The sequence below is a fragment of the Primulina tabacum genome, chromosome 9, assembly GCF_025594145.1.
Source record: "Primulina tabacum isolate GXHZ01 chromosome 9, ASM2559414v2, whole genome shotgun sequence".
NCBI lineage: Eukaryota > Viridiplantae > Streptophyta > Magnoliopsida > Lamiales > Gesneriaceae > Primulina > Primulina tabacum.
This window is the reverse complement of record NC_134558.1, coordinates 34,864,854-34,879,269: the sequence shown is the minus strand read 5'-3', so window position 1 is coordinate 34,879,269 and position 14,416 is coordinate 34,864,854. Positions and strand designations below refer to the sequence as shown.

The following is a 14,416-nucleotide window of genomic DNA, read 5'->3' as shown; positions in this document are numbered from 1 at the left end:
CTCCTTGATTGGAGTTAATATGTGAATCGAAAATTTGTATTACGATTTTTACTTTCTAGGGTTGAACGTGAACATTAGGGATTTTAAAATTCTGTATTTTTTAGGATTAAAAAATACAGAATTTGCAATTTAAATTGAATTATAACTTGTTAATTTCATTTTGATTGTAATTTACTGGTGAAATATTGCAATGAAAAATACTATACAGTCCATTATCACTATCATTTTGAAATATTCAACGCAGTAATAGATTTTTAGTTGATGGAATTGAACGAAAGATTTACAGAGAGCACAATAGAACTTCTTACTATTAGTAATTCTTTGAGTCATGTTGATGAATTCAGATCATTTTCTCTATGTGACATTTGTTATCTTGATGATAAGTTTTACTACCATGATTTCAATCAAGAAGAAAGAGAATATTTGATGAGAAAATTAGATCATTATAAGTTTGATGTACCGCGTCATGCGCAAGTTTCAGAAACTTGATTCTTTGCATCATTTGTGCCAAACATTGGCGAGAGCAACGAAGTGGGTTATCTATCATTTGATTGATAGGTTGGTTCGATTGGTTTTGACTCTTCCAGTTTCTACAGTAACTACAGTACGAGCTTTTTCAAGGAAGAAACTAATTAAAACGCCACTTCGTAATACAATGGAAGGCAATACCATGGTTGTTTGTATAGAGGTGGATATTGCTCTGGTTATTGATACAAAATTTATCATAAACAAGTTTGATATATTGGAAATTTGCAAAATTCGGCTTAAATAAGAATTTGGTACGTTCATTTAACTTCTTTTTTATTTCTATTATGTGAAGTTTAAATTAATATTTATAAGAATTCGGTATGTTTTTGTAGTTTCTTTTATTTATATTATATGAAGTTCAAAATAATATTTAAAAACATTCTGCCCATCGGAGAAATATTTCTGGCTACACCATTGATTTGAAGAATAGATCATGTAGTTTTTATATCAATTTTTCATGATATCATGCATGACTTATTTAATTAGATATTATATAGCGTGGATCAAATTAGTGTATTTGACTATGGAGTCTGACGGGGTGAGATTTTGATTAAGTATTTTCTATAATATCATTCCGTCAAAAGAAATGATTCATTGAAATAATGAGTTATCATTTATATTGACACATTTGAGGTCACCAAATGTTTGAGTTCCCTTGTTCAATCATTTTCCTTCTTGTTGTAAAATATAGATAGTTTGAAAAATGACTCTGATCAAACTTTTGTTTTATTTATAACATTTCTTCAAAAAATTTGCAAAATGACATTCAAACCATACATTGAAATACAAAAAGACTATGCAAATGGTAAAAATTTATAATGTTAGCTTTCAAATTTGTAGGATATCTAGTTGGTTGGTACATTTTGTCATCCCGACGCCTCAAGGTAATTGTAGCAAGGTCAAATCTTAGATGATGGGTAAAGATAGTAAGCGTATATGTGTGGTTCCATGGTTCTGGAATCCAATTCAGTATCATCGGGCAGGCTCAGAGCCCATGTGTTGTGAAACAGGGCTTGAAGCACACCCGCGCTCTATATTGGAAATTCATGAACAGGAGTTGGGGCGTCGGGGGTGCCCACCCTTGCTTGGAAATTCCAGACAGCGCTTTGGCCGCTCAAAAAAGGCCTTCTTGAGTGCCTCCCTTATTTTCTTATGTTTTTTTCGTTCTAATATTTCTTGATTTTCCTTGGTTAATTTTAATTTATTCATCCAACAATTCCAGTATACTATATTAAAAATTGCAAATAATATAAAAAAATAAATATTCAATAATTGAAATTTAAATTTATAATAACATTTGAACTTTTACCAATAAAAAATTACATTTCAATTTATATCATAATTATTAAACATATTTTTGCAATATTCTTCTTCTACTTCATAATATTGGCTCGCAAATTCATCGATGATATATGTCGTCCTTTTCTTTTCATCGTTAAAATCAATCTTTGCAGTAATAGAAGCATGACAAGCAACTCCGGCTCCTCTTATCCATGTTCACTATAATACATTTTCCTGAAGAAATTGCATCGCAGTCGTCCTCTGATTGTCAACACTCTTCTCTAGCCAGTAAAGTCGCTAGACAATCCACAAGTGAGATTACCTCTCTATATTTTTTAAATTTATCTTCCATGCTTGTAATAAATTGTGACAAAATCTCATCATCTTTATATTTATCAAATTTATAAAACATATTTAAAATAAGATGAATGAAAAAAGGAGTGATAGAATAATAAATGTCAGAAAATCTTCCATTTTCATCTTTAAATGTTTATAATAAAGAGGTACATTGAAAAATAAAATCTTAAATCATTTTTTTCAAGTTGAAAAGAATATGTAGCAATAAAATTATAATACGGATTGGATAGGTATTAAATATTCAGTTTATGCAGTGGAAAGCATATGGTTTAGCACATTTTAGGCAGATGGAACAACTGGGAGTTGACAAAGAAATGGATCGTGGGAATGACTAGGATCTTTGAAATTATAGGATACAAATTATTTAATTAAAAGCCCATACACCATAATCATCAATATTTTAACATAAATATATATTTAATAAATCCGTAGAATGAGGAATGATACATCGTTTGCATCTTAATTAAGTGGAACAATAGGCAAAAATCCTTTTACTTTGGAAAATCATGCGGTGGAATGATCGATCAGATGGATTTAAATCTACCAATAATTCAGTAAGAGCCGTGGCTATGCATCTTTGTGTCAAATTGTCATTTAAAAATTTCCATTCGTATGTATGTCGACATAAAGTCTTGAGAAGATGATTTTATGCTGCAGCGAATAAATTTCACCCGATATAATTTTGATCTTTGGATTGGCGTGTGTGTCCACACCAATGAACGGTGGGCATACCATTTTCAACTAAAGCAATGGCTCCGACGACAAGTAACTAGAATGATTGAAACAAGCACAGGAGGGACAACTAAATCCTATTTTTTTTATATCAAAGGGCTGTACCTTTTGTCCGTGAATTAGTAGGGTTGTCACAATCCAATTTGGACTGAAGCCAAAGTCATCCAAAATTTAAAATCATTCGAAGAAATATCTCGTGAAACGATTTCACATGTTCATATCCACGTAACAAATTGATCTGATTCATATTTACAATAAAAAATAATTTTTTTAACAAAAAAATCAATATTTTTTCATAAACATGATCTAGTTGGAGATCGTCTCACAAAAATAACATGTAGGGCAATCTCATGGAGTTTCTGTGTTTTCATTTATTGAAAAGTATATGTGTGTGTATATATTGAAAAGTTGAGGAAGATAATGTTTATCTTATCCCTAGCTAGAACCTATTATATTAGCAAAGATAACTTTAATAATGAAATGATATGAAAACTACGGCAACAAAAAATTTAAGCTGGACCAGTTAATTTGTTCATGTTAATTCAATCAAATTTTTGAAAAAGTAGTATCGTAATATAGGGTCGGTACTGCTAGTCGTCGTCATCATGTACTGTACGTTAAGTCAGAAGTACTGGCAAATGGTAATGTACAATGAATTATTTATCCAAATTTAATGTGCATCATTGAAGGAAGAGAAAGTATTTCAAGAACAAATTACGAAACAATGTGCATATCATTTTGTCGTTTTTATCATTAAATTATAATTATTAATAATATTTTAATTAAAATATTTTAAATCGTGCAAGTTGAAACAATATATTTTGATTAATTTATTTAACATAAATAATTATTACATATGAATCGTGTGTATGTGTATATATGTTATGGTCTAGATATATAGATCATCTATATCATATTTGCTTAAGATAAGTTAACTAGACATAAAATATAAATAAAATCATTTTTTTTTAAAAAAATGCAACGAGACTTAAACTGGTTCGTAATATATTCAGGCATGCATTTTAACGTAATGATTCCGTATGCAACTATTTAAATTGAGGTACGTCCGACAAAATAAAATTATGTATTAATAGCCATTTAATTAATTTAAAGTCAATGGTTGGACGCTGTATTGCTCGACTACCATGTTGTCACAAAAAAGAAAAAAGAAAAAAAATTGAATATTCAAAATTAATCTATTCTAATTATTGTCAACTAGGCCATCGAAACATAACGAATAATTTTTAAAAGTCATATATGATAATATATTATAATATTTTTCCCGAAGAAGACAGAACATACCCATTAGATAAAAACAACTCAGACTTTTGTATTGTTTGTGGTTTATAAAATAAATGAACTTTCTTTTTTTATTTCAATTTTTAGGAATCGACCATTCACGATTAAAAGAGATTAAATTACATCAGAAACGAAATTATTCAACATTAATATCTTCTCTAATTTTTGTATACCATTGAAAATGCTGGGCCATTTGAATGATTCGCCATCATTAAATCCACCACGGTTTTTACTTTTCCAAGCACGGCATGGACTACAAATAAGAATTTTCAATATGAGCCAGTGTTTCTCAGTCCCGCCAAACAGGCGGGTTGAGCTGAGTCTCCAATTTCCTAACTCGTTTCGTTCCACCAAATGACGAATTGCGGTGGGTTATGGGCTAACCTATCCAACACATGAAATATAACTAAAAATTGACGTGTTAGTCCGTCTTTTCTCAACCTACCCAAATGACGGGTTGTGGGTTGGTTGACCCGTTCTGATTAATCGGTTTTGACAACTCATCAACTTCAAATGTGTGTGTGTTTTATCGTTTTTTGTTTTTGTAAAGAAAGAAAAATATTAATTGAGTATTCAAAACATGAAAGTATTTCTCTGACTTTCTTCAAGTCTCCTTGATGAAATCAGAAAATAGTTGAGAATAATTTACTCAATGATGCGTGTCTATGCATTTACATATGTATGTCTATATATTAAAATACATACATCTCTTGATTGGATTTTATTTTTTTGTGAACATACATTTCTTGAAAGTTACTTGTGCGTTATTGGACTTTTATCTGCCTTTTCTTTCTATAATATATAATATATATAGCACCTAATTTTCCAGTGAGCAATGATGATAAGATATTGGTGACATTTATTACATATGTTTGATGAAAATGATTTATATATTATTACAATCCATATAAATATTACAAAAGATCAATGAATTTGTACATCATCTCAAAAATACCTTAATTAGAAATATAGATGATTTATAGTGTATTAAAATTTCAAAATTGAAATGAGAGGTCATACGGGACTGCACACCTTAGAAAACAAGACAAAAACTTGTGTGAGACGGTCTCACGGGTCGTATTTTGTAAAACATATCTTTTATTTGGGTCATTCATGAAAAGTATTATTTTTTATGCTAAAAGTATTACTTTTTATTCTGAATAAAGGTGTGATTGACCCATTTCATAGATAAAGATTCGCGAGAACATATTATAAGATACTCTATAAACAAATGATGCCCGTGACATGCATCTCTCCAAGTTGATGGATGGATGCTCATTCATTTATATTTCAGTAGATACCACCTTCTCCCATACAAAAGATTCCTAGCTTATAATTTTGTCCTATAAATACCAGCATCAAATACTCGGGGAAACCAAGGAATTTAGTGTCCTAAAACATTTAAATTAAATTTCTTAAAATTACAACATTTGGGAAAATGGCCCGGAAGATAGCTTTAGGCAGTGGCGGGGAGATCTTCAAACCAGACTGCCTCCAAGCCCTCGTTGTCGAGTTCATTTGCACTTTCCTTTTCGTCTTCGTTGGTGTCGGCTCCTCCATGGCCGTCGGTAATTACTCATCGTCAAAATCTTTTATTTCTTCATATTTTATATATTATAATCTGGACATAAAATTAAATTAGAATATATAACTTATATGAATTATCTATTAACTCCATTAACATAATCATTTTAAAATTTAATCTCCACATCGAAGCAACTAGCTAGCATTACTTTTAGCATTGGAAAACTGTTTTAAATTTTTTTTGTCAATTATTATTTCGAGTTCCCTTGGTTTTCAGTTTCATATATTTTTGATAAAATAATAGTATAACTAATACTGATGGACTGCTATTTTTCAACGTAATTGTTTTACCAGCTAAGCTGAATGGAGATCCGCTGGTTGGGCTGTTCTTTGTGGCAATGGCACATGCTCTGGTGGTGGGGGTGATGATCTCCGCCGGTCTCCGCATCTCCGGCGGACATCTCAACCCAGCCGTCACCATCGGGCTTTGCGCCGGCGGCCACATCACCATAATTAGATCGATGTTCTACTGGATCGATCAGTTATTAGCGTCTGTGGCAGCTTGTGCTTTGCTCAATTATCTCACTGGAGGACTGGTAAGCTTAAATAATCGGTATCTTTAATTTTTACTTTCCATCTCCTTGTTCAAGGTATATGCGTTGATAACAAAAATTATCAACATATATCATTAAAAATCGCGTCCCAATCGTATCAGTTCAAGATCCAATTATAACAGTAATGGAAATAATCATGAAAAAAATCGTTTGAGCTTAAAAAAGTGGTTTAGTAGGGCCCCGCGATGCTTTCAATAATACATTCTTGCGGGAGTTTGTTTGTACATGAACAGGTAATATGCTGACTTTTTTTGTGGACATATTACATATTCCACGCATGCGCAACACTTTTTTAATCTGAATCTGTCTTGATCAATCAAATCTAAATCGTCCCCATATTTTTCTATGACAAAATTTTAATAAATGACTAAATAATTCAATAATCAAATCTAATTTGACCACCCCACTTGTGAACAGATAAGATGTCTAGAACTCAGATAATAGAGATAAAAACTAAACTACCCCATATGTAATATGTATATTTTTCAAGATAATATAAAATAAACTTTGACGAACTTGCAGACGACACCAATTCATTCGCTAGCAAGTGGAGTGGGGTTCTTGCAAGGTGTAATAATGGAGATTATTTTGACATTTTGCCTGCTATTCACCGTGTATGCTACCTTGGTGGACCCCAAGAAGGGGAGCCTTGATGGGCTGGGTTCATTTCTAACTGGTCTTGTCGTTGGGGCCAACATTATGGCCGGCGGACCGTTCTCTGGGGCCTCTATGAACCCTGCTAGATCTTTTGGGCCTGCCTTGATTAGCGGAGATTGGACAGATCACTGGGTTTATTGGGTTGGGCCGCTGATTGGAGGTGGGCTCGCCGGTTACATATACGAGAACTTCTTCATTGGTAAATCCCATGTTCCATTGTCGGTGGATGATGAGTTCTGATAATCTGGTGTGTTGATGATTATTGACCAACTTAGTCTGTCCAAATTGAAATGCTAAGCAATTTACTTTGCAAGTTTTCTGCCTTATGTATGGATATTTATGTTAAATGAAGTGTCATGTATTTATTTATCCAAGCTTAATCAGCAAAGACATTAAGGTTTAAGCCATTACTATGGAATTTTAGGTGTCATGTTACATTTATACACACAAATATACCATTCTCATTAATGGATTATAAATCTTACAACAAAATCTCAAATTTGGAATGAGATCTAGGGTTTAAAACAAAATATTAAAAACTCCCCCAACTCAAAAAAACCCAAAAAAAAGGCAAAAACTTGTGTAAGACGGTCTCACGGGTCGTATTTTGGGAGACATATCTCTTATTTGGGTCATCCATGAAAAAATATTACTTTTTATTGTGAATATCGGTAGGGTTGACCCGTCTCACAGATAAAGATCCGTGAGACCGTCTCACAAGAGACGTACTAAAAAAAATTCTCACTCTATATATATAGACACACACGCATCATGCATGCTTCTATATCTTATAGTATAAAGATCCTATGCGTTTTGAATAGTCCTCCCCTTTTGTCTAATAATTATTCAGCCTCGTCTTTCGAAGAACTTCGAGACAGCTCTGATCAAATCAAATCTTTCAATTCAAACGCAATCTTGATTGTTGAGCAAAGGCCAAAGCTCATTCTATGGGATATATTAAACGTTTTAAATTATTCAAGTAATCCAAATATATCAAATTTCACAGACGCAGGAAAATAAAGCAACCAATTCTCACACCCAAAACCAAAAATGAATGCATGGAAGAAATTTAATATCTACAACAACCATATACAGCTAGATACTATCTATAATACATAAATCTCCCGATAATTGCATGCATCTACCCTGAAACCTAATGCGCCGTTAAAGAAGTAGCTTTCCGCATTCAATACTTGTTTTAATGAGACAACGATGGGAGCAATCATGGCGTTCAGTAGAGTAGGCACGGGTTTCTAATCTTCTGAATTTTTTTTTTTTTTTTTTGTTTGAGATGCTAAAAAATATTTGTTGAGATTCTATAATAAGAATATCATCGAATCAAACGATATAATCGATGAAAATATATTTGATCTATGCTTAAATCTGTATATAAAAAAAATTGAAAACACAATGACCACTGAACATATATATACATGAAGATAATATTTTCAAATACCGTTAAACATTCACACATCACAATCTTAAGCACATGATCCAAGAAATTGCCCCTGTACTAAGTGTTGTAGATCTCAAACATGGTCTCAAAATATCTTTTCATAAAATTACATTATAGGCTTATATATATATATATATATATATATGCTTGAAAGCTGAAAACGAAAATAATAATATAATAAGCCATGAAAAGAATGAAACACATTAATTTTTTGCTTGCCACTAAATAAGTATACATATATCTAAATCTCGTTATCTATAACAACCGCAATTTTTTGATGACTAATAACGTGGGTGGGCCAATGAATTTAACAAAGATTCATCAAAAAATTTGAAAATTAAATTAAAATGGGATTTGAAGTTGGAGCTGCTCTAACGAAAAGGGTGATTACCTTGTAGCTTCTTTTCCATTACCCAAGAAGGAGATAAGACAGGATTCATTTCAAACGACTCTACGACATTCTTTGGATCCATAGGCTCCACCATCAGGTCCTGTGTGCACTCTTTTTCTTCAGGCAAAATCTTGATCCTCCAGACCTTGAATGTTTGATCCAATCCAGCGCTGTACAACAAGAAACCCATCACCATGACTTTTTCTATTTCCAGAGACACCGCCAAGCACTTGACTGGCCCCCTGTGAGCATCCAGAACCGCGAGGCATTCATGGAAACAGCTTCCTTCTTCCCTTCTCCAGACTCTGATTGTGGTGTCCTCTGAACCACTGAACACTAATTTCTCTTTCGCGACCAAACACAGAACTGAGAATCTATGGCCTTGCAGGAACCCTCCATGGTTGAATCTTCCGGACGTTTTTTCCTTCTCCCAGAAGTTGATGAATCCGTCCGAAGAACCTGAGTAAAGGAAGCATGAGCTCGGTGATATGCTTAAAGCCAGTGCGTTGATAGGGGATGGCTGGAATTTCAACGTCATTGTTAGAGTATGCGAGCTCTGTCCATACACTCGCCGCCATATTTTAACAGAGCCATCGGAGGAACAGCTGAAGACGCATCCGTCGTCTTGCTTGACTACAATTGAGTTTATAAAATCTTCGTGTGCTGTAAAAGAATCGACACAGAGATTATCAGAAATTCTCCATGCTTTGATCGTTCTATCCAGTGAACCCGTGTACAAAACCCCTTCTGCATGGTTATAGGCCATGCAAGAAATGCGATCCTTGTGCTTATGGTTGCTCGATTTGTTGAAGAAAAGAAATAAACCCCTTTTCGGCAGGGTGGCGATCTTCTTCGCCTGAAAATTTTCTGAAACGGACGTTGTATTCCATACACGAACCCTATCATCTTTATGCGAAGTGAAGAGTGTGTTTCCATGAGCTAAAATGGCACGAATCTCGCCATAACTCGCTTCTAAGAATCCCCTCTCCATGCAGTCCGGCTGTCTCCATGCTCGTATGCGGCGGCTCTCCGAGCCTGTGAAGACTAAACCCCTGGCGGATGCAATGGAGAAAATGGTGCCTTCTTGGCGGTGAAGGGTGGCGATGCAGTGGTAGAGGAGCGAGGGGGACGGAGTTTGGTGAGGGGAGAGTGTCCAGGGGGATTCGGGGCTCGGGGGAGGTAGAATTGAGTACATATTTGCGGCGTGCGGGGGGGATCTGGATGGGCTGAAGAGGAGATTATCGTGGTGGTGCTCGTAATCGTTAGGGCGGGAATCGACGGAGAGGCGAGGCGGGGATTGCATTGATGTTGTGTGTTCTTCTTCTGCGGAGAAGTAATTGCTCAGAGTAGAGCTTCTCCGGTAACGGGACTCCATTGTATGAGGTCGGGGAATACAACTGTTTTTCATCATTTATAATAGGGGGATATGTACATTATTCCGATATTCCAAATATAATTAAAATTATTCGAAATAAAAAATAATTCTCTAATAAAATTAAAGTTGGCAATCATGTGATAAAAATAAATTATTACCAATTTTACAATCAGCTCTATCTAACTCCAGAATAAAATTCAAATCATCTTAATTTCTTTAATTTATACTTTGAAATTAAGAAATGAGTAATAAAACCTGATGATTTCATAAATTATTATAATTGTCTTTGGATTTGTTTGAGGAAATAATTTAAATTCTATGTTATAAATGATTATGTCATGTGTTGAATTAAATAACAAACTAATACGTAACCTTTTCTAAAAAAATATTTGGCGAAAATAACCTTATTATTTTAAAAAGATAAAAACTTGTGTGAGATGGTCTCACGAGTCGTATTTTATGAAACATATATCTTATTTGGGTCATTCATGAAAAAATATTACTTTTTATACTAAGAATATGAATTTTTATTGTGAATATCGGTAGGGTTGACCCGTCTCACAGATAAAGATTCGTGAGACCGTCTCACAAGAGACCTACTCTTTTAAAAAAATGGTGTATATGGTTAATTAATAAGTGCTGCACAGTGCCTAACAAATAACAATCACCCATAACTGGTATATTACTATATTAGTTGAACAAAAATTAAATTCAAAATAAGGTTTCTCATAAAAGCCGTGGCGATACAAAGTAAGCGAGAAGGTAGATCGATCGATCGGTGGCACATTAATTATTGAAGTTAGCTAAAGAATTTAATTTGGAGTTATATATTAAATGATAATGGGACCGACCATTTTAAAATGGTTGCCTAAGTTAATTCCCCCCATTTCTTCGTCGACCCAATACTTAGCAATACTTACATTCTCATAAATACAGTTGGTAGGTACGTGGCTCTATATATATACAGTCTATCCAAAATATATGTGTATTTTTTGTGTTATAATTATGTCTCGGACTTAGATGATTTAAATACAAACTTGAGATATTTGTGTAAGATATATTATAAATCATCAACATATGTATCATGTTGTTAGAAACCCAAAAATACACGTCATCTCAGCGGATACTTACACAAATATTCATAACGAATGCTCAACATATCAAAACTCAAAAATATATATATAATTTTTCTTCTTGACATCCACAATAGATATTGATGTGAGCATCGATGATGTGACGTTGATTTATCATATGTATAATTTCATGACATCATTAGGTGGACACCAACTCAGCATTACTCATATAAATGTCTGAAATAGATGTGTAGAAGATGAAACCTATACATATACCTACCGGGAAGTTAATTTGTACAACAACTACTAATGTATATATTATGATATTAGGCCACTATGCATATGCATGGCTGAGCCATGATATTCCAAAAGTGGGTAAATACCTCTCAAATAATTATTTTGTATATACCAATTATATCTTTTGTATTATTTTTTATTTTGTGCAAAAAAAATTTTTTTTGTCAACTAATGTCACGCCCCGAGATCGGGGTTAGTCGACGCCGGCATTGTCTCTCAATCACATAATTGCAAAACAACAAGCTTCGTAGTAAATCACAATAACCAGTCTTTTTCATAACAAGTAATCGTCTTTACATTGCGATGGAAATAAAATATGGAAGCGAAATACATGATAATAAAATTAAAAGACATAATAAATTCGACTAGTCTCGAATCGGATTTGCTTCATCACCATCCCCAAAAGTAATCTTGCTCTTCATCCTCGATTTGTTCCTCGTTCTTATCTGAGTGAGAATGTAAGGGGTGAGTATTTTGAGAAATACTCGGTAAATGGGGGCCAATCGTGTATAACAAATATCGAGGATATACATACGAATAAATTATCGTAATTTCAATATTAAGCATGTTGAATCAAATACTAACAAAAATACAAATATAGCACTTAAAATCATCTTATTTTTTTATGATTTTACTGATCAGTCTCCTATATGTTACTCCTCTAAGGGGCGAGGCCAAAGGAACGGTTATTATAACCCACCGCATCAGGGCCTAAACAAAGCATATCAAAGTTTGGAATTTCCTTTACCATTTATAAATCAAATCATTACAGTGTATTTCAAATAATTCAACATGCTTTCAAATATTATAACTGATATCGAACAACGAATAATTCAGGGGATTTCATACCAAATTAAAACGAATAAATTACGACGATCGAATTTTCAAAGTCATATTTAATTTATTTTCGACATATATCATGCTCACTTAAACAAAAGAAAATAAGTGTGCCAAATCTTTTATATAATAATATATATATTCAAAAGTCTACCTTAAAATTAATTAAATAATGAACCATATTTATTAAAAGAATATAAATATCAAGAGCCACTTAAAATAAACATATTTGTACAATTTTATATAATAATAGCAAATGAAACCCACTTACCGATTTCGTTTGGATTGAAACGCTAGAAGGGCGTGCTAAAAAACTCCGCTCGAACAAGGTTGCGGCAAAGCTTTGAACTAGGCTGCTGTAATGCTTCGATCTTGAACGAAATAGGTTTCTATCACCTTCGAAAATGGACAGAATCTTGGTCTGGAGAATGGGCAGCAATTTGCTTCGAACCGTTGCGGAATTCTCGGGATTTTGGATAGCTTGTTTGATCAAGCTTCTGGGCTATTTTTGGACCAACTTCGGGCAGCAACTGAGTTCGAAAGAATGAGTAGGAACTCGGTTGACGCAGGAGAATTAGCAATGACAGCAACTGGACTTCGAAACGCTACTACAATGCTTCGAATTTGGCCAGGAAATTGGATCAAAAAATCTGTTTTCCAGCAGCTATACTTTCGAATTCTTGTAGCTACGGGGAGGGAGTTTGCATCATGTGAGGTGGGTTTACTACCTTCGGTTCTTCTTATATAAAGGCTTGATTGATCAGCTACAAAGGTAAGCTTTTATCACTCCATTAATGTTGCTAATTGCTTAGTCAAAGGGGTGATTACACTTTTTCTCTCCCAAGTTGAATGTGGCCTCTTCTTGATTCAAGATACACGTCCGAGATTCATGCTGTAATGGAGAGTGATTTTGGTTTCCTTAAGTTGCAAGGTGATCGGTTATATGAATCTCCTCCAAGATTAGTGCACTTTATTTCCTCCTTCCATATTGTTGCACGGCTTTCACAACTAACTTATCCAATTTTGGCTTTTTCTTGTTTCAAAGTTTGATTTTGATAGATTAATTTTTAATTTTTGACTATTTTTTGTCCATTTGATGACGTGACATCCGAAAAGTCAATAATTTCGATATTACGTCAACATTTTTCGGAGCCACGTTAGTATTTTCCGGTTTCACATCAAAAATTGAAATAATATAGCTGAAAATTAAAGGTTAGGTTACTAAAATCAAACGTTGAAAATATAGTAAACCAAAATTGATCAAGTTAGTGAATAAAAAAAACTATTTTATATAAAAAAAAACCCACTATAAAGGTACAATAGTGCATATGCTCGAGATACTTATAACATAAATCAATTTAATATAAAATCATAAATATTGTATATTAATGCATGTAATTGGGAATACAACATTTTTATTTGTTTTAATTCAGGCATAGAAGTCATTTTAGAATGCAAATTAAAATCTCGAAGCAGGCACTTAGTTAGCGATGAAAAATCCTAAAATGGTAGCAAGTAAATAGATTTCTCTTACAACATATATGATTGGATTCATGATCATAAGATCAGCAACATTTATTTACACAAAAGGAATAAAAAAAAAAAGGAAGCGAAGTCGAGTGAAAGATTGTTTGGAAATACTAATTTATCGATCATTTTAAAAGAAATGTTCATAATTAAGCAAGTCGCAAGCTAGTTCCTTCTAGATTATAGATATTTCTATGCTTCTACGAAATTAATAAAGTTCTTATGAGTCGGGGTGGACCAATTAATAACTATACTCTCAGCTTGACATTAAGGAAATTTCCCTGGATCCATCTCTCTTTCATACCCAAATTAAATTTGATGTTGTTCATCAATCATGTTTATATATATATATATATATATATAATTTTAATATGATTCCCATCAACCGTGCTCACCTCTATATATACAAAAATGTAGATTTACTAGGTGAGTGTCACCATCTCTGTAATCGACTGTAACTATTTCGAT

The 14,416-nt window shown here is 33.2% G+C and overlaps 2 protein-coding genes and 1 long non-coding RNA gene across 3 annotated transcripts; 1 reads left to right on the top strand and 2 right to left on the bottom strand.

Annotated features, from left to right (window-relative positions):
• The first annotated feature begins 5,530 nt into the window (after window positions 1–5,530).
• Window positions 5,531–7,361, top strand: LOC142555499 (aquaporin TIP4-1). Its single transcript, XM_075666389.1, has 3 exons — window positions 5,531–5,765; window positions 6,076–6,317; window positions 6,858–7,361. The coding sequence occupies exons 1-3, from the start codon at window positions 5,636–5,638 to the stop codon at window positions 7,230–7,232; spliced, it is 747 nt and encodes a 248-aa protein (XP_075522504.1). The 5' UTR covers window positions 5,531–5,635; the 3' UTR covers window positions 7,233–7,361.
• Window positions 5,741–6,069, bottom strand: LOC142555500 (uncharacterized). Its single transcript, XR_012822409.1, has 2 exons — window positions 5,825–6,069; window positions 5,741–5,786 (listed from the first exon to the last, which is right to left on the bottom strand). It is a non-coding gene; the product is annotated as an uncharacterized LOC142555500 (long non-coding RNA).
• On the bottom strand, window positions 7,122–10,247 carry LOC142555498 (protein JINGUBANG-like). The gene is made up of 2 exons (XM_075666388.1): window positions 8,840–10,247; window positions 7,122–7,937 (listed from the first exon to the last, which is right to left on the bottom strand). The coding sequence occupies exons 1-2, from the start codon at window positions 10,245–10,247 to the stop codon at window positions 7,933–7,935; spliced, it is 1,413 nt and encodes a 470-aa protein (XP_075522503.1). The 3' UTR covers window positions 7,122–7,932.
• Window positions 10,248–14,416: the final 4,169 nt, after the last annotated feature.